General features: G+C 48.0%; 1 protein-coding gene across 1 annotated transcript in view; it reads right to left on the minus strand.

Moving 5' to 3' along the window:
* The window catches only part of PLXNA4 (plexin A4), a 423,238-nt gene that overhangs the window by 33,480 nt on the left and 364,981 nt on the right, over positions 1-24,777 (minus strand). Inside the window, exons 17-25 of the mRNA XM_088054749.1 lie at positions 23,451-23,544; positions 22,410-22,649; positions 21,321-21,467; positions 16,248-16,482; positions 15,719-15,861; positions 12,453-12,721; positions 10,131-10,197; positions 8,062-8,208; positions 2,979-3,138 (exon numbers count right to left, since the gene is read on the minus strand). Coding sequence (XP_087910875.1) covers positions 2,979-3,138; positions 8,062-8,208; positions 10,131-10,197; positions 12,453-12,721; positions 15,719-15,861; positions 16,248-16,482; positions 21,321-21,467; positions 22,410-22,649; positions 23,451-23,544 — 1,502 coding nt within the window. The remainder of the gene's footprint in view (positions 1-2,978; positions 3,139-8,061; positions 8,209-10,130; positions 10,198-12,452; positions 12,722-15,718; positions 15,862-16,247; positions 16,483-21,320; positions 21,468-22,409; positions 22,650-23,450; positions 23,545-24,777) is intronic.

The following is a 24,777-nucleotide window of genomic DNA, read 5'->3' on the forward strand; positions in this document are numbered from 1 at the left end:
AAAGTCCCTCTCCAGCTCTCTTGGAGCCTCTTTAGGCACTGGAAGGTGATCTAAAATCTCTCTGGAGTCTCCTTTTCTCCAGGCTGGGCACCCCAAGCTCTCCCAGCCTGTCTTCAGGAGAGATAAATGCAAGCTGTCTGTCTTACTCTCTATATACTAAAGTTAGACCCAGTTTAAATGTTTCTGGTTTAAATGAACTCCACATCCCAGCTCTGCAGGGCTGGTGAGGCAGTGAAATCTCACCTGACAGGATCCACAATGAGCCTGAGACAGCATCACTGAGAGCAAGCCAAGCCAGCAGCTCCCACCACCTCACACTCCCTTCCAAAAAGCATCTGGAACCCAGGGAAAGGCAAATGCCTCAGCATGAAGCCACATTCCTGCTTTACAGTCCTCACACCTTAATGTTTTCCCAAAGATGGGGTGTTTCAAGTGTGGGAGAGATCTTTTAAAAATGATAATAACAAAAAGAGAAAGAAGCCTTTACTCAGAGGGCTGCAATCTGGGGATTCGGACTAAAACCTAACCTCAGGGTGTCCAAAATAAAGGTTTTCAGCTGACAGCCTCCTCCAGGAGTTGCCTGGGCAACTGCCAAACATTGTGACATTTGCCACACTCACAAGTCCCTCTGCCTGCAGCTACCCTGCATTTAACAGCTCAAAACAACTCATTAGCTTGTTTGCTTTCTGCCATGCGAGCAGTCTGGCCTGAGTGTGGACAGAGAGCCCAGAAAATGGTGATGGGAGCAGGAAAGGATGCTGCTGTTTGAAAGCCACGGGTTTCCAGGCCAGATTGCAGCCATCTGCTCTGCCCTGCCCTGCTCCAGCCCCTCTGCAGCCCTGAGCATCCAGCTCGGGGCAGGCTGATCCTCAGAGCTCTGTGATGATTCCGGAGGGCCAGCAGTGCTTTCTGCTCTCCACTTGCTGCCTTCAGTGTCTCTGAAAGGTGCCAGGTGCCAATCAGCATCGTTTCCTTGTGGAAAAGCTGGGATGGAGCTGTGGATGGGTGTGTGGATCCTCCTGCTCCTGTTTCACCCGTGCCAGCCCTGCTCCTCCAGCCTTGTTATCTGCATTGTTTCACTCCTACTGGATGAGGGGTTTTTATTTGTGTTTTAATTGGTTTTTCCCTGCCTCATCAGGGCTCCTGGACAGAGCTGCCCACTAGCCAATCTGTTCTCACTGTGGGCAAGCCTGTCCTCTGAGGGGTGCACATGCTCATAGCAACTTTCTGGAACTTTCTGCTCCTCAGCACCACTCAGGAGGTCACAGAATCACAGACTGGGTTGGGTGGGAAGGGATCTGAAAGTTCCAACCCCCTTCTATGGACAGCATCCACCAGACTGATGCCTTGGGAAGGCTGACCTAGAACAGAGGCTGGACACAGTTAATAAAGTAGGCATTTATTGAAAAGGCCTTAAAGGATTTTTACACCTTGGGCAGTACAGGAGCCCAGACAGGGCTACACCCAAGATGGACCTAAAAATGGTCACAAAATGGACAACTGGTCATGAGGTCTCACATTTTCATAAGTTTTGGTCCATCTGCATGTCAGGGTTAATTGTCCAATCACAGCTTCAGGTCATGAAGTCCCATCCTTTGTGTTTTCTCTCTTCAGCCCACTGTTTTTTATGCTTTTGGGCCTGAAATTTGTAACTTATTGTCCTTGGAATCAAGATAGAAAAGGAACTGTTTTGTCTACCTACTCTGTGAAGAGAGCTCACCAACACTTGATATGAAGCTCACAACTACACACCTAGGGAAAAATATGAAAGCTAAAACTTAAAGCATCAAGACCAGGTTGCTTCAAGCCCTGTCCAGTCTGGTCTTGAACAGATCAGTATTTCTTAAAACAGCAGCAATTCTGGATGCAGAATTGTCAGGCTCCAGCTGGGACCTCCACACACTTCTGGCTCTCAGAACTACAGCAGAATCCAATTAATGCCTGTATTTACAATATGCAGGTGAAATTCCTGCATCTCATTATGGACACCTCCTTCATCCTCAAAGCAGAACAAACACTTCCCACTTTGACATCTGAGGGAACCGGGCTCTGTGGCCACCGTGGAGCACCAGACAGGTTGGGAGATGTGGCTGTGAGCCCCATTCCTCTGGTCTGGCACCTTGCCCTGCCTTTCCTCACACTCACCCCACCTCTCACCCCTCCCCTGCTGACTCACAGCAGCTCCAGAGCCCTTGTGGGTCTTTTCTGGTTGATGTACGTGATCTGTTCTTTACTGCTGCTGGTTTTGGCAGCTTGTTTCATTATTCTAACTGTCTTTGATGAGCAATTTCTGTCAGGAACTCCTCCCTCCCCTACACATACACACACTCAGACACTTAACTTTAGTCCCTGACCTCTCATTCCTGCCTTCATTATTGCTGTGAATTGTTTCTTGGCCTCAGTCCATTCCTTCTCCTTTTGGTTCCTCTACAGCTCAGCTGGTTTTATAGACTCCATCATTTTCCAGCCCAGTCTCTTTCACTGAAGGTCACTGAGAGCAAATTCTGGCAGATTCAGCCACAGTGGAGTCCCCAGCCCTCCACCAGACACCTCAGCAATGTCCTGAGCAGATTTTTCTGCATTTTTTCATAGTATCCTGCAGGTGTGGTCCCACACCTGCCTGTGGACCCCAAATTCAGACACCCACTCCTCCCAGCATCCTCACTCCAGGTGGTTTTTTTTCCCAGGGGTCTTTGGCAAGAGAACGAGGACAGTCCCACTCATGCTTTTTCCAAACCCTTGTCCAGGATGAATTCTGAGGGCAGAAAAGCAGGGTGCTGGTCTTTCAAAGTGCTCAGGGCCAAAGATTTCCTAAGCCAGGAGCATAAACATCGCCATGATGTCCCCTCTGCCCTGTCACTGTGACTTCTCAGCCTTGCAGGGGGTGTGGAGATGGGTCCCTGCCCCAGCAAAGTGTCTGGATGGAGTTTCCCATCTCCCACCTCCCCTTGCCACCCTGGCCAGGAGCAATCTCCTACCCAGGTCCATGTCAGCAGCTTTGGGCCGGTGGGAGCAGGGCACGTTCTTGAAGATGGCATCGAGGATCTTCTCCTTGACCTGCGTGATGGTGTCGCAGTTGAGGATCTTCACCGGGATCTCGGGGCTGTTCACGTTGTCGGGGTTCACACAGCTCAGCACCTGAGAGAGAGACACCACAACACACATTTCAGTGGCACTGAAAGCCTCTGGCTGCCCCCCCTGCACTGTCTGCATCCTAAAGAGGGATCTGGGGTGCAGAAAATGGGTACCAAGGGTATTCCCTCCCTCACTTGGGCACAGAGATGTGGTTTCACATGGGGAATCTTCATTATATTTAATCATGGAGTCTCGGAAGGGTTTGGGTTGGAAGGGACCTCAATGATCACCTCATTCCACCCCCTGCCATGGGCAGGGACACCTTCCACCATCCCAGGCTGCTCCAAGCCCCATCCACCCTGGCCTTGGACACTCCCAGGGATCCAGGGACAGCCACAGCTGCTCTGGGCACCCTGTGCCAGGGTCTCATCACCCTCACAGGGAACAATTTCTTTCTTAACAGCAGAAAACACATGAACACCAGCTGAGGTTCCGGTGCTTTCAGTAAAAAGTGTTCTTTGAGATGTCAAGGTGACCTAATTCAGGAGTGGCCTCCTTGCATTGCCACCTGGTTCTGATAGTCCCAGTGAAAAGCTTTGAGTTTGTCCATCTGCACAGCCATGGAACTGAGCAGACCCTTCTCAAAGGAACGTTATTAATCAAGTGCAAGGCTTCTTAAAAAAATGAAACACAAACCAACATCAACAACCTTTGCTTTCACATACAGAAGAAGAAAATCAGCTGGGGAGGCCTCTCTTTTCTCAGAAGGAAAATTTAATTTTCTCCACTCTGTCCAAGAGTAAATGCAAAGCATGTGTTGAGGTGGGATACCTTAAACACAGAGTATTTAACAGCAATCTCCCTGCTAGCCCTTGGCTGTGTCTCTGTTGACCATTCTGCTCATTTCTGGTTGCACAAGTCTATAAAGTTTTATAAACTTAGCACACCTTTGCACTTGAAAGGGGTGTTCAGTGATGCTCCAGGCTGCACATGGTCATTAAATGCTCCTCTGGCACTTTTACAAGTGCAGATATGTTGGTTTTGGTGCCTTAGACAAATTTTAAACTTTTAGACTTAAACTCCCTTCTGTAGCATGCAAGAGGTGCTGGACTGTCCATCTCTTTCCATCTTCACCTCCTAAAATGCAGTGGGAACTCAGAAATGGGGTGAAATCCTGTCAGTCTAATTACACACTGCCTCACCAGGCTCCCTTTGGTGATGTTATGCTCGGCTGAGAGGGACTTGTGAAGATATTGCTTACAAAGAGCTCTGTGATCTTGCTGGATGAAAGGGGAGATGTAAATAGGAGATATTGATTAGATCATAATGCTATTATTTGTATGTCACTTCCAGAAGTATTGAAAAAGCATCAATTCAGATCGTAATAACGGCGCTGATTTACAGTTCTGGGGCATCTTTCATCTCAAAGGATCACAGAATTGTACACAAAAGGTACTGTTGAAATGAATCCAGTGTTGAAGGCCATCAGGTGGTGTTGCCCTCCACAGCTCTCCTGGGTTATGCCCATTGCCAGCCCACAGAAACCTCTTCCTCTGCAAACTTCTTGGCTACATCCAGAAAATCCCACTTGATTGCTGAGAGCCTGAACTGGTGTTTGGTTTATGTTTGGACTTAATGATCTTAAGGATGTTTTCTGGGCTTAATTATTCTATCACACCCCTGCAGGGAAATGGAGCAGTGATGGCAGCGTGGGACAGCTCTTTGGGGTCACACCTGCTTCTGGGGACCAAGTTACTCTTCAGGTTTCTCTCTCTCTCTTTCAAGTCTGAGCTCAGCGTCAGGGGAAGCTCTGTGGTGTGATAAATCTCTGATACAAATAGCTGGATTTTGGGTCAGTGCCCCACAGAAGGTACTGGGTGTTTTTTTAAATGATCTGAGCTGCCCTGCCAGGCCAGCATCTGGTGCAGAAGACCCAACATCTCCTGCAGGTGCTGACCAGTGTTCCCCACTGGAAGATGACAATGGTGATTTCTTCTTGGCCATCCTTGAATTTCACAGGGTGAAAATTAAAAAAAATCCAATTCAGAAAAAGGCCAGCTTTAGAAGGTGCCAGGAAAACTCTTCCTGAGTGGACCACACTCATTCACACCCTGACTACAGTAACCCTTGCTTTCCTCTTTTCCAGCTCAGCTGGAAGAGGAGCAGGGAAGGCAATTTTTCAAAGGGCTGTTCTTGTGTTTCAAGCACAGATGATGCAGTTGGTCACCCCTGAAAACCCCTAAATTCCTCTTTGGTCATTACAATGACTGTCAAGGATCTCCCAACAACATATTAGGGAATTCAAACACCAATTATGGAAGCCAACCCCCTGCCCAGAGCACAGTGGCTTTGGCACATATTCCCCAGGTTAATCATCTTTCCAGTGGAGTTTTCCAGATGTTGTCAGGTGGAACATGAAACTTTTCTCCACGCTCATAACAACCAAGCCAGAAACAAATCCCACTTTTCCAGCAGCGCTGCTCAGAGACTTCAACACGATCTCTGATGTCAGCTGGTGGGGAAGAGGCCCCATGGTGGCCTGGGTTGTGTTCCTTCAGGACTGGTCACTCTGAGGGAAGTTTTGTGATGTGGATCTCCTAAATGCAGTGTTGCTGCTCCATCACCAACCACCTTCATTTGGGCTTCAGGGTCACACAAGGATGTTCCTGTTTGGGCACTGAGAGGACACCAGCACTTGCTGTAACTCACTGAGGTTTGTGTCCCATCAGGATGCGGGGTCAGCGTGGATGGGAATGGGAGCACATGGAGAAGTTACCTCTGAGCCCTGCTCTCCCACTGACTCTGTGTGACCTTGGGACATCTCATTTCTCTGGATTTGTGTTTATTGACCTTTTACTCTGTCCTTGGGTGTTTTTTTTCTCTGCCAGCTCTTCCAGCCATGAGCTGTCTCTGAGTGTCTGTATACAAGCAAAGCTTGGCTCAGCTAAGCCCTGATTTCCACTATGGATTAGTGACATTTAAATAATAAAGGCAGAGTTTGTGATTACTCACATGGTGACCCTGGTTCTGAGTTTGAGTGGTTTTTCCTGAGACCAGGACATCTCTGCAGTTCCTGTCCCAGGGACAGAAATCATTCTCTTGCTTCTTTATTAGGCTGGGGTTTTCATACAGTGAGGTTTGGTGGAGAAAAAGGAGGAAGACCCGAAAAAAGCCAAGCATATGAAAGGATTCTGAGAATTATAGAATTGTAGAATGGTTTGGGTTGGAAAGAACCTTAAAAATCATCTCATTCCAACCCCCTGCCATGGGCAGGGACACCTCCCACCATCCCAGGCTGCTCCAAGCCCTGTCCAACCTGGCCTTGGGCACTTCCAGGGATCCAGGGGCAGCCACAGCCTCTGTGGGCACCCTGTGCCAGGGCCTCCCCACCCTCCCAGGGTAGAATTTCTTTCTAATTTCTAATCTAAACATACTCTCTTTCAGTTTGAAGTCATTCCCTCTTGTCTTGTCACTCCAGGCCTCTGTAAATAATCTCTCTCCATGTTTCTGTTGGAATTCCCATATTACAACCACTGAATCAGTTCTGGCTTTATTCCATTGCTCTATATTTTTAATAAGAGATGTCAGGCAGCTCAAGGAAAGTAGAAGAAGGACAAAATAAAACAGAAATAAAGAGAAACAGAAACGAAGAAAAATCCAATTCATATTCTTCTCCTTCTTAATCTCCTTCACCAGGGCTGATCTCTGTAAATCTGCTGAGATTCCTATCGGGATATATTTGTCTGCTCTTGAGATGTAAGAGGGAGAGCTGATTATCATCAAACAGCACAAAGCCAGTGGAGGAGAGCTTTGTTCAGCCTGATGTATAATTACTACCCTTTGCTGGCTGCTTTAGATCAAGCCTAAAAGGATCGGGGGGATTTCCTTCAGTGAAAGTGATCACTCTGTGGCTGCATTTTTTTCTCCTTTCTGCTCATTTTCTCCATGTGTGATCAGTCCTGTGAAATTTTAGACAGCCAGGCGTAACAGCAGAGAGGCACCACTCTGCCAATTTAGTAGGAAAGTCATGTTTTTAATATGCAGAATAAAACTGTGGCCTTATTTAAGAATTAAATCCACCCCCTCATCAGACTTGGATTCAATCAAAGCTCAGCTCTAGACTGGAGTTAAAGAAAATGAAAGGATATTTTTAGCATCAGCCCACCTGAGCTAAGGCCTAAGACAGGTCAAGGTCTCAGACTTGGAACTAAATGATCTGTAGGGTCCCCTCCAACTCAAACCATCCCATGATTCTGTGATTGGACACAGCCTCAGAGGTACCTGGAGCTAAGTGAGATGAATGTCCCTCATTTGAAAGTGCAAATTAAATAATCTGAGCAGTTTAGAGCATCTTCTGACTGTCCAAAAATGTGGGATTTGCTGAGAATAAAGATGTGAAATAGAAAAATTACAATCATTGAAGGCTTAGAAAGTGTTCTCCATCCAGCAGAGACTTAGAAACTCAGTGGATTTAATGCATCCAGGAAAGAATGAAGGCCCACAAACACACTAAGAAGAGATATCTAATGCTCTTTAATTGATGCTCTTTAATCAAGTGGGAAGAGGGTGTAAGCTCAGAGCAGAAGCCAAAGCTGCACATATGCAGCGTGTACCTTGCACCATTCCATTTTGACAATTCCATTTTGAGGGAAATGGCTCAGTGACAGGGATTAGTTTCTTTCTTTTGAAATCTTTAAATCAAGTTCCTTTTTCTTTGGCTTGTGCTTCTTCAAAGAGGGAGGGCTGCACCAACTCTAGAGCTGACCTGATAGGTCCCTGCACTGTGTAACTCTGACTATTCCTTAATGCTGAAATCTTCATTGGAGACATTTCTAAGTTTTAATAGTCAGCCTTAGGCAGCATTACCCTACTAAAATACAAGAATAAATCATCCCAGAGGGTGAATCACTGGTTTCTGCTCTCTAAATGCCCTCTAGCCAGAAGATTCTGGACAAGCCCAGGGGAAGGTGTGCCCAGAGCACTCACCAGGGTCTTGTAGTCGATCTGCTGTCGGATGAGCTTGTCCTCGCTCAGTGAGTACCGGGCCTCCCCAGTGATGGAGTCGATGGGACCCTTCTCCATCTGCTGCTTGATGGCACAGAAAAGGGAGAAGAGAGGCTCTCCAGCACACTCCTGCAGGGATGAAAGGCAACCATGAGGTGAAATGAGGCTAGAATTGAGAATTCAGCCTGGGCATCCCTGTGACTGCCTTGGTTTGCCATCCCAGATCGCTCATGATGGATACATCAGTGGGAAACAGTCTATTCCAGCAGCACAGGATCAGGAGTGACCCTCCACTTCCACAGAGTGCAACCAGCCCTTGGGCACATGGTGGGACCCTCAGGGATGGTCCTGTGCAGTGCCAGGGGTTGGGCTTGATGATCTTTGTGGGTCCCTTCTAACTCAGCTCATTCTGTGGCCCGGTGAGTGTCCTGTCATGGGACAAAAGTGTCAGCGTTCCCTGGCAATGTTCAAGAGATTGCCACCAGGCCAGAGCTTTGCAGTGCTGGAGCAGCCAGTGGGATGGGTCCCAGGTGACCTGGAAGCAGGCTCCAAAGGGAGATGGATGGCAGGTGCCCCATCCTGGGTGTCTGGGCAGAGTCCACAGAGCACTCCCATGCTGCAGGAGTGCTCAGGCCCAGATGTGCCCCTGGACCTGTGTGGAGGTGACAGAAGCGTGGGGCCCAGCACAGGACAGCAACAAGCAGCCCCAGGCAGACACAGCAAAGCTCATTTACCCTGAACTTCTCATTCCCACTCACTGCACTCCTCTTCCCACACTTTTCCTCCCTTGCTGCTCACCCTCAGTGCCATGCAGCTGGAGCTTTCTGCTCCTGCCTCCCTTCCCCATCATCCCTCCCTTCTTCCTCCCCTCCTCGCCCTCTCCTCTTGTGTCCCAACTCAATGAGCGAGGTCATTTTCCTCTGGTGTAAATCCCAGTGAAAACAAGTTAATAATCGGAAGCAAAGTGGCCCCTTTTTCAGTCCCTACACCTGTCTCCCACTTAATTAGCTTATCTGCCAGCAGCATATTGCTTCTGTGTGCCTGTCTCCTGCCCTTATCAGGCCTCTGTTCAGGCTAAGGCAAGAAGACAAGTAGCTGAGTGGGGTGAAAAAAGCCTATTATAAAAGCAGCTCTTTAGAGAGTCACCTCCTTATATCCTTTCCTTTCAGCTGAAAGCAGGGATCTGATACTGAAGTCACTGAAATTACCTTCCAGGGACCTTCAAAACTTTCCCATGTGCTCATCCTTGAACTGGTCGTGCCTGGGGAAGGCTCAGGGGGATTGGGGTTTATTTGTAAAGCCTCAAATTGCCTGGCAGAGGTGGTTATTCTGTCCAAATGAGGATGTGAGGTGGGAGGATATTTAGCAGCTGCACTGGGAGTGGGGGAGAGGTGCAGAACTCAGCTCCTTCCAAAAAGGCTGGCTCTGAGCTTGGAAACTGTGATTCTTGAGGCTCAGTGTTTGCTCCCCAGCGGAAATTGGATCCCCCCAGCAGTCAGTGGCAGAGCTCAATGACTGAAAGACTTTTTTAACTACACAAACCCCAAGGAGACCTTCCAGGAGGAATGAGAGAGCTCAGGGGGTGCCTCAAATTCTTCCACTCTAATTCTTTCACACAGCTTTGCTGATGGGCGTCCCTCCACTCCTCGTGGGGCTGTGTCTCAGTACTGCCTCTGAGCTGAGGGGAAAGGAGATCTCCATCCACTCTGAACTGAAACTATGGGTCACCACATGATGGAGACCTCAGCCTGCCGTTAAAAGGACAGCGTTCTCCACACAGGTCTCAGTCAGGCTCTGAAATCCTCCCCACTTCAGCGCTGACCCTTAGGTCCCACCTCTGTACAAGGGAGAGACCGACAAGTTGCCTCTTTAACAAAGTGTCCCCCTTTGTTCTCCCTTGGTCAGAAAATAGCCCATCTCCTATTAGGCAGTGACCTCCTTCCAGAGGCAAAAAAAGCCTTTAGCTTGATATCTGAGAAGTTTTCACCCCAACTGATCCTCACCAAGAAGAAATGCTTTAAAGATGTTTTTCCGGCTGCTTCTCCTCTTACCTTGAGGAACTTGTAGAGGAGGAAGGTGAACCAGTTGGTGAGCATTTTCTCAGCCACAGATTCTGTCCTAAAGTAGAGAAAAAAAGAGAATTGGAAATGAGTCAGGCATGCTGGTCCTATCAAAATTCTGTCCTTGTCCATCTTCCTGCCTGGTGGGAAGTCTGGCATGGCACCATCAGGATTTAGCACGTCCTAGGTTCCCTGTTTTAGTTTTGGATTTAGGAAACCTTCAGGAAAATCCTTGCTGCCCTGTTGATTCTGCTGTGACTACAAGTCCCTGTGTATCTGTTTTTCAGTTTCTCCAACAATGAAAAGGAGTTGACGACATTTGAGGGAATCTTCTCCAAAGAGCACAGGGGGGATAAATCCATCAAATCTGAGGAGCTCAGAGTGAGGCCATATGTCAAGGAGGCTGTATAAATACTCAGGAGAGACAGATCTAAGTCTCTGGGGAACAGTTATCTGGCACTGCCTATCTCCCTGGCATTTGGGAGTGATTACACTCCTCAATGTGTCAATGTGGCACATATGAGGAGCTCATCCTTCTGCCCTTGAGAACTCTGTCCTCAATCAAACAAAAAATCCATCTCGAGGCTCCAGGGTGAGCTTCTCCTGCAGAAACATGTGCTGGCTCCAGTGCATACACCAGAGAAAAACCAAGAGAAACCAAGAGAAACTTGGAGAAACCAAGAAAAAACAGGAGTCTCTGCCTGGAAGAATTAAGTGGGTCCTCCTTGTCCCAGCTCTCAACAAAGCCATGTAGAAGCTCTTGTTGCTGCAGCTTTCTGCCCAGAAGATCTCTTTAGGGCCATAAATGTCACATGGAAAAAACACTGGACACAGGTGAGTTGGGAAAATCACTTCTACCAGCTCCTTTCTTCTGTCACACTCCTCCAAAACTGCAAAAGATTCCCTTTCACAGACTCATGGGGAGGGAAGGGAAGCATCAAGCTGAATCCAGCTGCTCCAAGGAGCAGTCTGAGGTCCTCACACCAACACCTGACACAAGGCACTGTTCTGTTCTGGTGCTGCTCAGTGCAGAACTTCCTCCTCTGACTTCTGATGTTTCTAGGGTTTGGAGCACTGGATGTGCCCTCTTTGTTCACTGTCTGTCCTTACAAAGGCCACAATTAATTTCCAGCAAAGAGGATTAGACTTATAAAAGAGCTGGAAGAAGGAGAAAGAGGAAAGGTGGGATGCTCAGAGTGAGCAACAAGGGAAGACAAAGAGGTGGAGAAAGGGGAAGGAAAAGGAGGAGATGAAGGAGGAGGGAGTGCTACCCAGCATCAGAGAAGAACAGACAGGAAGCCTGGGGACAGCTGGAGGGTGGTCACCAGCCAGGCTCTAGGGCTTGAGCACATCAGGCAGTCAAGTGACACCGAAGAAAAGTCCAGCCTCTGCCACTGGCATTGCTGCCCTGAATGCCAGGAAATGCCTTCTGCGCCTTTTTTGCTGGTTCTCCACAGTGGGCCATGTGCCAGATGAAAAACCTCCCAGCCCAGCAGGCACCAGAGATCCCTTCCCTGTCCAAGCTGTCCATCGTAATCAGCTGAGGGCTCCTCAGAGTCAGCTCTGGGCTGTGGCAAAGGCCACTCATCTCCAGAAGACTTCCCCTGATTTTATTTAGGGTCCTTGAAGCAGGAGGGTTGGTTCAGTCTGTGAAAAGGAGATGAATCTGATCCTAAAGGGAAAAGAGGCAGCACTTCCCTAGGCAGGGAAAGTTAATTATAGAGCAGCAGACTCCTAATTCAAAGTTTCCCACAGAAATGTGGAGTATAAGACCTTAGGCCAGGCCAAGAAGTACCAATCCAAACTTGTTCCCTGTATGAAACCAGTTCTGTTGTCCTGCTTCTCTGCTGATCTCCACAAACTCCCAGCACTGGGAGCGAAATGAGTTCTCACAATGCAGCTGCAGTCTCTCCATTTCTCTGTAGTTAACTTAGGAACAAGAAACAAGGCTGGGAAATCCATATCCCAGGCAGGAGATTGAAGAAGGGGTTTAATGTACCAGATATGTGATATTCCTATAGGTCCTACACAACATGATTGGGATTTTCAGGTTAAAAGGAAACATAAACAGAAATTAACATCTTTGGCTTGCAAAGACCCCAAAATAAGGATTGAGCTATTAATGTCCTTATGAAACTTTCTGGAGGATCCACACGAAAACCCAGAGGTGGATCCGTCCTGTAACTTTTGATCATTTACTTCTTTTTGGTTAGGGAGGAGACCGAGCAAGATCTACATCTCCAAAGACAATTACGATGTTTGTGTGGGCACAGCCTTCCCAGCCAGGCTCCCTCCATGCCCAGGCATCCTTACCTACGGAGCAGCAGCTTGGGGTGGTTCTTGCTCTCCAGGTTTTTGTCGATGAGGTCGGCCAGGAGCTGTTTGAGGACGTCGGTGGCGTACTCCAGCTTGCTCTGCAGCACCGTCATGATCAGCGAGGCCACGTTGCCGCGGTCCCGCATGGAGAAGCTGCGCTGCGACTCCAGCGTGCGGATGAAGGACAGCAGGAAAACCTTGTTGTTGATGAGCTGGGCAAAGAGCTTCAGGCCCTTCTCCACCCGTTCCTGCCGGTAGCCAGGGACCTGCACAAGAAGAAAGGGAGTTTTTTTCCTTTCCCTGGTTTTCCCATTGTCAAATGTCCTGTTGTCACACTCTCTTTGCTACCTCCCTGCTCTCATCCCTCCAGCTCCTCGGCTAAGGAAAGACAGGAAGGGAATCCTTACATAATAAAGTTTGATAAGACTGCCAGCCACATCCAGATGATTTTTCCAATCCTGTGCTCCCTTCTCTGAACAGTACATCCAAAAGGGATTTCTGGTGCCTAAATGTGTCACCATGCCACGTTATATTTTTATTTTAGTCAGACTGAAGTCTTACTCTGATTTCATCCAAAACTTCTTTCTCATTCCTGCAAGAAACCTGCTTGCAGAGGTTTGGGGTCAGCTTTAGGGAGCTGGGAGAGGCAGCAAGAGAGTGAATGGGAAAGAGAGCCCAGGGTGAGGTTTTGAGGAGAGGAAGAGATGCAGTGAGGCAGTGGCTGAGATGGTGACCATGGAGCTGGGCCTTGGTTTGAAGAGCAAGGCAGGTGAAGGTTGAGACGACACCCTAAGCTCCAGTAGAACCCCTGGGTTTGGGGGCTGAGGTGTTTCAGAGACAGAGGGACTGATAAATCTTGTATTTCTCAGCTGTGAGAGGCTGATGAACTCATTTTAATATGGAACAATTCAGGACCTCAATGCTGGAGCCTAGGCTCCACAGAGGTCTTTTGGATCCTTCCGGCTCTAGACAAAAACGGAACCTAAATAGTGAACCCCAAACTCATCCCTCCAGTTGCTGAAGCTGTTCCAGCCCTTGAAAAAGCTTTCTTGGAAGCTGGATGGTCTCACCACAGAGCAACACTTGCCACCAAGGCATATATGAATTAATAACCACCCAAATCTGGCGCTATAATACAAAATAAGTTGGCTTGCTTAAACAGCCAAGCAATGCAAGGCCCCTTATAGAGTCGTTACTTTTTCATTCTGGAAATTAGAGTTCTCAACTCTTTTTGCATCCAGTAAATAAATTACTTCCTAAATAGACTGAGACAACCAACAAACCACCACTACCCATCCTGCCAATAATTATTTTTAACTCACTTGCTTGAACATTTAATATTGTCTATCCCTGGGTTATTATGGAGAATTAAAACAAAATAACAAGAAAAGTATTTTGTGCTGCATCTGGAAGCAGTTAATTAGCAAATGAACTGGAAATAACTAAGACCTTCTCACAGTGGGATCTGTGCTGGGGCCTTTTGCAATAAATAGCAATTCCTTCTGGGTGCTACAGACAGGGGAGCAGAATGCGAGCTGCCTTCACGTTGGTAGACAAAGGGGTTGACACTGAGAGAGCTGGTGAAGCTTTAAAAAGGATTAAGGAAAAAAAAACAACGAATGGAATGAAAGGAAGAAGAGATCAAAGGTGTTGGATTGAAACATTAGCTCAGTGTGTATCTGCATAGGGGAGCATCCGTGCTACGGCCTCTGCAGGGGTCAGATGCTGCTCTGTGATCAGCTGGATGGGGTTAATGAATGTAGGGATTGAAATTGGCTGTGGGGATAATGGAAGTGCTTGTGTGTGCACACATGTGAGAGGGAGGTTCAGCACCCCTCGTTCCTCCTCGTTTGTTGGAGCTGCTCGTCCTGAGGGAAGGCAGCTGGACACCCCTCGACCTGCACTCCGAATCTATGTGCTAGTTATGTGTAACTCAGCCTCCTACCCAGTCTCACAAGCCCTCCTTGCTGACAGATCAGGTTTTTAATGTCTCTCTCTCTCCACACAGTTGGATGAATTTTGGCTCTTTGGAATGGCAGGAGCAAAGCCGAGCAGGCATCTCTGATTACACAGCCAGCCAAGCGTGGGCCTGCCTGTGCCAGCTCCTGCTCCTCCTTCCTGCCAACCCAGCCCAGGCCTGGCCTCCAGCAATCTCCCAGGCCCATGCCAGAGCCTCTCTGGAGCTCAGAGCCTGGCAGAGGCTTTGCAGAGAGCTCAGCCAGCACCTTTGCCATGGTGTAGCTCCTGATTCTCCAGCCCAGGTATTCCTAGAGCATTCCTGTCCATCTGCCAGAGCCTGGAGCTGATTTCAGCCCAGCAGACCTCACCTGGGCTCCCATCAAGCTCCTGTCACCACTCAGGTAATAGAGGCTCTGTGCAGACCCCAAGATTTGTGAACAATGTCTCACTGCACTCCCATCTCCCTCCAGAGAGTCGGGGTGGGTGAGGAGGGTGTGGGCAGGGAATGGACACACAGACACTCTGGTTTTCTCATCTCACTTCAAGCCAGAAGGCAGCAAAGGTGAACCTCCCTCAGTGACAGGGGGTTATTTTTATAGGGGTTGCCACAAAGAAAACCTGGCCTCTTAGTAGTGTGAGGGTCATGCAAAGCTGGATGACACAGGCAAACACGATTCTCTGTCATACAACAAGTTTTCCTTGCTCTGCACAGCAGAAAATATTAAATTCAGTCTAAAACTCAAGCCACAGAAGGGTTAAGACCAAAGAGAAGCTTAATTGAGTGGCCCTAATGCATATGGATTTATGAGTTGTCCAAATAAATGAGTGATCTGACAGAATTTAGGAGGTAACAAGTGACAAGATGAGAGGAAACGGCCTTAGAGTTGCGCCAGGGGAGATTTAGATTGGAAATTAGGAGAAATTTCTTCACTGAAAGGATGATCAGATGGTGGAACAAGCTGTCCAAGGGAGTTGTGGGATCACAATCCCTAGAAGTTTTCAAAAAGTGTGGATCTCGCACGAGGGGACATGTTTTAGTGATGGAATTGGCAGCAATGGGTTAATGATTGGAATTGATGATCTGAGAGGTCTACTGCAGCCTAAATGATTTTATGATCTAATATGATCTAACAGCAAACATTTCCCCTTTCATCCCAGATTTTTAGTGAGGATCTGTTTGACCCCTTGTAGGACACAGCATAATCAAGCCATCACATGCCCACCACTGGCACAGCACCTCTGGAATTCAGGACTGAACAGGGAGGCATGAGAGGAGCTAGAAGCAGGAAATGTTGTTGTTTTACCTCCAAATCCCTCAGGACTGGATGATCTTCAATGCCAGGGAAAAGCACTCTCATTGTGTAGGTTCGGTAGTCAAGGAAAGGGATCCCAGCTCCATCCAGGTCACTCGTCAGCTCATGGATATCTGTCTGCAGCTCTGCAAAGGCTGGCACAAAACCAGAACAACTCAGGGAGCAGTGAAAATCCAGATCAACCTCACCAGAATGGAAAAAGCCCCTGACCCTCCTGCATGAGAACAAGGAGAGGCAACATGTGGAGAGGAAGAAGGTGGAGAGAGCAGGGTCACCTTTCCCACAACACAGCCTTTCCCCAGGGACATGTGCCAAGGCTTTCTGTGGATTTTGAATCATCAAATCCAGTTAGAAGGGGGTGGAGAAAGTCTGGACTAAGGGAAAACAGGGAAAGTCAACTTAGATCCTGGCTGGAGCCACACCCACAGGGTTCAGGTGGTATTTTGGCTCAAAGCTTTGTGACTGGGTGTCTCCCTTCTACCAACACTGACACAGAGTCATGCTGCCTCCCTCACCCTACCTTCTTTGCACTCCAGGGCCACCCTGGACTCCAGGTTGTCCATCTGCATCTGCAGGCGCTTGAGGGTGAGGTCGCTCTCCCTGGACTTGCGCTTGTAGGCGATCAGCACGGCCACGATGAAGATGATGAGCAGCCCACCGGCCACCGCAATGCTGACGATGGCTGGCAAGCTGAGAGGGCTGTCTGGGGAGATGTAGACCATCCCTGGAGAGAACTCCATCCCTCCTACACGAGCCTAGAGGGAAAGCAGCAAAGAGCTGCATTGAAACTGTCAAACAAGCAGGAAGGCAGAGGAACTCTGTCATCGTCCTGGCTGAGGGTGAGTGGTGACATCCCCTTGTCTCCCCAGACAAAAGGGGAAGTAGCTGGATATGGAACAGCCTCAAAACACTTGAAATGCCAGACAGAATCACCTCTGTTGGCAGTCACCGGGAGCCCAACCACAAAAGGACTTGTGGTGAGACAAGTCACCAGTCACAGTTTCTCCGTATCAGTTCAGATTTCATTCTGGATTTTTCGTTCCCCATCCTGATGTGTTGTATGATGTCACCTAGTCCCAAAATACACACCGAACACAGAGCTCAAGGGATGGTCTGATGGGTCCTGACCCCACAGTGGGGACAATGGGACTGCAGAAATAAGTCACTATTTTCTTTTGACTCTCCCACCAGATAGAACTGTACTTGGAAGCCTCTGGGATAGTGGCAAACCACCACAAACCCTACGAAGCCCAGCCCATTCTCTTTACAGCTCCTATCTTAGCCACACATCGTCAGGGTGACTGCAGATGTTCACCTGTAGGAGCTGAACACAGCTTTTTGTTCTCCATGTACTTCCAGAGGTTCCCAGAGCTGCTTCCAGCCTCTGGAAGAAGCTCCAGTGAAAGGGCTTTGGTTTTAATAACCAGAAAGAAACCCTGGAAGCACTCCTGTTGCAAGCCCAACAAAATGTTTTGCTGAAGAAAGTCCCTTAGAGTCTTTTTTTACAACCTGAACACCACTCCCAACAGGAATCCCACAGGATACCGCTGGCTTCGGGCTACTACAAGGCTGTTCAAAGCTATTTGTAAAGTAGGCAAAGCTTGAGAGGTGGAAGAAAAGCTCTGCTGACCTGCCTGAAGTATAAAAAGGCTTCTAGGGCTGTGTTGTGGTTTGGGAATGCTGGTTGTCGATCAGCAGAAAGCTGGGAAGATGCCATGCAAAGAGCTTGAAGGATGGTGAGCCCCATCACTTCATCCCAGCTGAGCTGTGGCACAGAGAGGCACAGCTGGCCCTGCACAAAGGGCAGACTCTTGCTGCCAGGCAGAAATGCACTCAAGACCCCAGGGCTGAATGTTTCCTGCTCCCATTGCACCTGGGACCACTGCAGTGTGGAATTAAACTGTTTTCTTCCTCCATTGTGAGGAGTTCTCCCTCACATCTCCTTACATTTCTCCCCCACACCCCAGCCTGGTGTTCAGCCTTGTCCTGCATCCCACTGGCTCTCAGATAATCTCCAGCCTGCCTGGACACTTGTTAATCCCAGGCCTTCCCATGTCTCAGCTCAGGCACCTCCTCAGGTTTCCTCCCTAGGCTACAGGAGGAAGAAACTGGCTCAGCTACAGCCAGCAGAAGAGACTGTGGAGCAGAATCATGAATTAATGAATTTTCCCAGGTGATCTCCACCCCAACCCTTTTTGGGAAATGAATCTCAGTGACCTTATCATCTCCTAGAAGTTATTCCAGTACCAACTGCAGGCCCTACCAGCAGGTGTAGGCTGCTCCTCAGTGGGTCCTGTCCAAAGAGACACAATTTACAACCCTTATGTCATGGACAAGACCAAAGTGAATGTCTGAAAACAGCTAATTTCCATCCACAAGGCCCTCTCATGCCATTTTGGGATGGGGTTTAGAGAGATGAAATATTCATGACGAAAAACAAAACAAATCCTAAACTCATCTGTTTAGGTAATAGTTCCAGGATGACCAATTGCTGCCATGATGACACTGATGGCTTGTAGAGCATTTTCAGTGGCCAAAGAACTTCAGACACACAGCTGGGGATGCAGCAGTAATGAGTTTTCCCATCTATTTCAAGATACAAGATCCAACTCACTTATAAATCCTGAGGTTTGTTGCTGGAATGTGGCCTGCTCAACTGAGCAGGAAAATTGCCAAAATCACGTCCTAATCCATGCACTGGAAGTTGTTCCCTTTTGCCCTAGACCACTGTCCCAAATCCTCCCAGCAAAATTTTCTCACAGCTCACACACTTTCCTTCCTGTCAGTGGATCAATAAATAGATTAATCCTTTCTCATTTTCTCTTTCTCCAAGCCCTGCAGTCAGATAAGTCCATTCAAGGAATATCAGACTAGACTCAAACAACCCCAATCCCAAATCCCAGTGCAGATCCGTCCTCAAAGATGGAAGAACAGCCCATCTCCACGGGCTTCTCTCACCAAATATTCCACGTGCACATCCAAGTTAGACACTGCAGCACGATTCCAGAGTCAACAAAGAGAAAAGCCACTTTCAGGATGTGATTTATGTGAGCTGCTTCTGACACCTTTGACTTTGGGATGAGACGTTTCATTCAGTGGAAGTTCCCATTTCTCTCCATTAATGATAAAGGGATCTAAGCTCCAAAAAGCAGGTGTTCAAAGTTAGGCCCAGTGTGTTCCCCTTTAAAGGTGGTTTCATCACTGGGAAGGTCTCACAACCCACAGGTGAAGCTGCCACTATCTGAGGGAATCTGGCTCTTGAAGAAGAAAGTCTATGAGGCTGCAGTGTTATCATGAGCTTTTAAAAGAAACAGAAGAAAATAGCCCTACTTTATTTCTTAATCCACCGAGTGGTTCTGGAGGAAGCTATTTTTACCTTCCAGGAGATTGACCATGAACCTACCAAACAACAACAGTCTGGCCATTTTTAAAGACTATTAATCATGAATTTGCCGTAAATTACACTAAATATTCTAAATGGGCTCTATGTCAGAGCCTGGGTTTCTCCAACAAAGTCTTAGTGGCCACCTGTAGGAGTTTAGGAGTTCTGAAGGAGTGTCTTTCCTGGTGCAAATTTGTCCTGGCCAAATAAAATTATCCCTCTAAGGGCGAGATGAATCATGCCCTGAACTTCAGCTGCTGCACTTGACCATCTCTCCATTCATTATACAGAACCTTTCATTATACAGCAACCCTTCAGATGTATTCCACATCTTCCTTGCAGACCTCCTCTGGTGTAGCCACTTGTGGATCTTCCTCACATCTCTTTTCCTTGGAAAAAACTTGCCTCTGAGTTTCAGTCAATCTTCTTTTTAGCCATTGCCCAGGCCTTTTATTTCTTTGCTATTTTTCTTCAAATACTTAGCTCTGTCATTGTGTAAAAGACAGCTGAACCAGATCGAAAGCATGTTGACATCGGCGTGTGTCATTGCCACTGCTCCTTCACTTAGAAATAATCTCTGTGTTGCATCAGTTGATTCACTTCCATGGCTCCCTCTCAGCTCCTGGCCACCTCACTTTGCAAGAAAGGGTTTGTTCAACAATTTCCTCAAGGTCAGGCAGTAAATCTTCGGCAGAATCAGGAGGAGGAATGACTATCAGTTATCCTGGCCATCAAAGAGATGTTTATGTAAAACATGGCCCCAGCCTGAGCAGCAGAGATGCTGTGCCAGGCTGGAGGAAGCATTTTCCAGCTCTGGTTCCAGATGCAAAGTCCATCCTTGAGCACCTCCATCACCTTCCCAATTTCCTAGCAGTATCCCTTGTTTGACCAGCATCCTCCAAAAGGGATTGTTTTTTAATCTTTGGCTTCACTTAAACGGTCCCAGGCTGCAGGAGCAGGGGAGTCTTCTCAATTAGCACAGCCTGGCCAGATATCCATCGTCCTGGATCCCCAGGGGTTGATTATTGCTCACTGGGATTGAGTTTTGTCTCCCCAGGAGAGGCTTTGTCCGTCTCTGACTGACCATATGTTTAATCATATCCATGAAAATGACAGGGAACATTTATTGCCGTGCTCAAAAGCTTTGGTTTTCACACAGAGAAAATCTCTCACTTCATTACTGCTCCTCTTGGAGAGTCTTAATGTGCTTTGCAATGAGTCGAGGGTCACGGTGTATTTGCATGGCTGGAAAGGATTATTACCTCTATTTTCCAGATGACAAACTTTGGCACAGAGAAGTTAAGTAGCCACTGCGAGGGATCCCAGCAGCAGCCACAAGCAAGACCCAAAATGACCGTCATGAACTCTGCTTCCTAAAAGTTCCCAGAAAAATCTTTTTAGAGATCAAATTATCTGAGTCTCATCCCACTGAAATAAATAAATTAATATGTGACAGCTACAGCTTTGGGAGGTGCAACAGAAAAACAGTTCACAAGGAATGAGAAACACTGATGTCAGTTGTCAGCTTTTGTTGTTCCCACCCACAGCTTGGTACAGCTCCAGGGTGTTTGCTGATATGATGTTTATCAAGCACCAGCATCAAGGATTTCAAATTATTGAGAGGAAAATAAAAAAAAGGAGTAAATAAATAAACGGTGAGAGGAGAAGCTCCCTCTGATGTAATCACCAGGTTCATTCTTCACAGGTTCCAGGAAGGATTTGAAGGAGCACATTAAGTTTTATAGAAGTCATAACTCCAAAGCCCAGTCACACTATGGTCCACATCCTGCTTTTTTTTTTTTTATTCCTCTCCTACATAAAGGCAAATTTTAGTCACCATCCTGTCAACAAAATGATGTGGACTGTGATGAATTTAACAATTTCATGTAGGAACATGTTACACATGATCTCACATGAGCATCCAGGGTTCATGGAACAGCCCACAGAAAACCAGAAGAGAGGCAAACTCTCCTACTGGAGTTTGATCATGAAAGGTATCTCATTGTCCACAAAGATCTCCAGGTCACTTTTCCCCTGTTCTACTTCTCCAAGCTACCCTTGATGAGAATACTATTCCCAAAAGGGGCCCTGATGTTTCTGGGAAGGCAAACAGTGATGGAGCCCCCTTGGAGCACTCTGCCAACTCTTCAGCTCTGCTGTGCCCTCCCAAGCCACCCAGGGAGCAGAGGCTGAGGGTCAGGCATCACTTACCATCACCTTGTGCCTCCCAGTGAGGTTTGGGGACTCGCAGAGGAGCTGCACGTCTGACACGGTCACTGCACAGGGCTTCTCACCCACCAGAACGGTGTAGTTCAGCTTGGCATTGCCTCCTGCCACCGGTGGGATCAGATTCCTGCCCTGCACAGAAAGGAACATCACACCCCAAAATAACCAAATAAACATTAGGAAGGAGTTTTCTTTCCCCCTCTGGGTCATTCCTGGGATACAAGTGTCGTTACTGCATTTGATAGGTGTGGATGGCTGACCCCTGACGCTGCTCCAGGCCAGGTTGGATGGATGAGGCTTGGAGCAACCTGGTCTAGTGGAAAGCGTTGCTGCCCATGGCAGGGGGTTGGAATGAGATGCTCTTTAAGGTTCCTTCCAACCTAAACATGATTCTATTATGACATTGGTAGCTCACCATTTGCTCACACAGAGAGGAAAAGCCAATTTAGGAGCTCATGCAGAGAACAGCATGAGTGGTTACAGACTCAAAGCAGTCACAACAGCCTGTCCTGCTCCTCCCTCTCTGCAACTGAATGAGAAATGTTCCCCCTAAGTCCTGTACAAAAAAAAGCCCTCACTAAACATAGACAAGTAAGTCAGACCCCCTTCCAAACATGAAAAAAGCATCTGCAAGTAAAATAACTTCTTTGCATATTCGCCATGTAAAAATAGTGATACAGAAATGCTGCATCATAAAACTCCTTCTCTGTATTGCTGTGAAGTGGCAAAGGACTGGTTTGGGTTTAAAACAGGGTGAGAAGAAGGTCTTGAATTTACAAGAAGGGAAACAGAGTTGGGTCAACCACATTGCAAGGGTAGAAGATCTTTGGTGTTCTCTGGTGAACAGCAGTGGGTATAAATTTAGGCTGCACTCAAGAGTTTATAATTTTTAGTTGTGGGTGTGGGCAGTGCTTGGTGTTTGCTGATGGTGACTCTGGTATGGTTCCATAAGGGGCAAGGAATGGAGGGAATTTCTGGGGTGCAATCAGGACGAATTATGGGGGTGCTGGCAGGCACAGGGAGGCAAGAGGCAGAATTTGTCCTTCCTCATCCACTCCTTGGTCCCCGTCTCACCTTCAGGATGATGGGACTTCCAGGCTTCAGCTCCAGGATCCCTGAGGGATTGAAAACCTCAAAGATAGGGTTGGGGTAGTAGGTGAAGTTGGTTTTGTTGAGGATCAGCAGGGACTGCACATTGTCAAGGATGAAGCCAAACTCCTCCGGGCGCTCAGCGAGCTCAGACTGGTGATTGGGATCCACAGCCAGTGCTGGGGCCTGGCAGGTCATCTCTGTGCTGTTCTGCACCTCACAGTTCTGGGGAAAGAAACCCAAAACAAGGAGTTTTTATGGCAAATAGGGACCCTGGCAGATCATCTCTGTGCTGTTCTGCACCTCACAGTTCTGGGGAAAGAAACCCAAAACAAGGAGTTTTTTATGGGAAATGTCCTCATCCTTCCTGGTGGGCAGATGGTTCTCAGGGAGAGGAAGGAGCAGACCTCCATGGTTATCCTGGGACAGGCTGGTGCTCCACTGCTTCCAAACATTCCCCACCACACAATCAAGGTTGGGGAAGGATTAGGAAAGCCTGGCTGAGGCGGGTGTGTGGAGCAGTTTGCATTTCAACAGGGCCTCCTGTGGCTCTTGAGAGAACTCAGGCTCTGTTGCCAGCATCAGCATCTTTCCCTGACTTTGTTTCCCTCTGGAAACAGAGGTTTCTTCCCTTATTTTTGGCACAGCACAGATTAGTGAAAACCTCACTACCACCTTGCAATTAGGTCTCACACTCTGATTGTTTCTCCAAAAATGTTTGTGCAGTGCATGCTCAGCTGTGCTCAGGATTCTAGTTTGGATATCAGGTTATCTGAAATGAATCCCAGCAAGCTGGAGAAGCAAAGACAAAGGTGAAGGTCTCAGAAGACCCTGAAGTTTGGTTACAGCCCTGCCAAAAACTTTCTTTTTTGTGTGTGTCCTTCAGGGATGAGAATATTTCTGGAAACAAATCATTTTGGGCTCCCTTTTTTGGGCTGCAATAGGAGATTTCAAGCTCCAGAGCTGCCAGCCAGCCCCTGTCCCCACCATGGCACGTCCCCATCCCAGCTCTGCAGTTGAACTCACATTGACGTGCTCCTTTCCACCGTGCTTTGCCCGGATCTGAGGGTTTTGGATGAGGTCCAGGTGAGTTCCCCACACGGCAATGGGAGTGTTGCCACTGGAGAATAAGAAATGGAATTAAAGAATGAACCCAGCTAATAGATGTCAGAACTCATCACACCAGGAATGGGGGATCTGTGCTCCTGAGTGCTGGTTGCAAAGTGTCTGACTGCATCTTGTGGTCCTGTAGAGAGGGAAGGAAGAACAAAACAAATAATTTTTCACTCATTCATAAATGGAGAAATAACTAAAGACAAATGCTTGCTAAAACTGCAGTGTCAGGGAGCCTCTGGGTGGTTCTCATTGTCAGGATTCAGCAATCACAAGCTTTGGGGATGAAAAGAACAGTGAAGATTTAACACAGGGTCTTTAAAATGGTCCACAGGCTGTATCTCCTATGTCCCCTCAGCCAGTCACAGAATTATAAAATATCCTGAGCTGGAATTCACAAGGATCATCCAGTCCAACTCCAACTGCAGAGACACCCCAATAATCCCACCCTGTTCATCCCTGAGGGTGTTGTCCAAACACTCCTGGAGCTCTGGCAGCCTTGGGGCTGTGACCATTCCCTGGGGAGTTGTTCCAGTGCCCAACCCAAAAAGTCCTCACGGACACAATCTCATGGAAACAGCTCTTGAGGATTCTGGGCTGAGGTCTGTAGCCCCATATCTAACCTGAATGTGACAATGTCACTTCAGTGAGCTCTTTGGTGCCACCAGGGAGCCCAGACCCACGGCAATTAGGGGAAATGGAGCCAAAGTCTTCAGCTTTGGTGTGCACCAGGCACTGGCCTGGTTTCCATGTGGTGGCCCAGCTAGATCAGGACCCAGCACGAGCAGAGATTCCCAGTCTCTGTGTCCCCTTGCTCAAAGGCCAATTTCCTGAGAAAGCCAACTCCCACAAGCCACAGCCCACAGGCATCTGGTAGATTTTCTCACTTTTATAGGAGATGAAGCTGGAGCCCTCTCCCACTCCCTGCAGCCACAGTCACCACAAGGAAACAGCTCTCAGAAACACCCTTCTCTCCTTTCCCCTGCCCCTTCCAGCTGCAGCCAGCAGCTCTGGGACTTCAGGGGATGTAGGGGAAGGAGGAAGGAAACTGCAAAGGATCATTCTCAGGCTTCCCAGGGTTGGCTCTGAACACCACATTAAGGAGAAAGGCTCACCACAGGCAGCTTTGGCCATCCCAAATTAAAGCAGCTCTGATCTATCAGGGTGAGCTCTGCTGTTACAGCGTGAGGTGGAGCCAGAGTGATCCAGGAAAGGAGAAGAGTTACCCAAGAAAGTAAAA

The sequence above is a fragment of the Pseudopodoces humilis genome, chromosome 5, assembly GCF_049639895.1.
Source record: "Pseudopodoces humilis isolate 2021_Gansu_Grassland_sample_001 chromosome 5, ASM4963989v1, whole genome shotgun sequence".
In the NCBI taxonomy this organism is placed as follows: Eukaryota; Metazoa; Chordata; class Aves; order Passeriformes; family Paridae; genus Pseudopodoces; species Pseudopodoces humilis.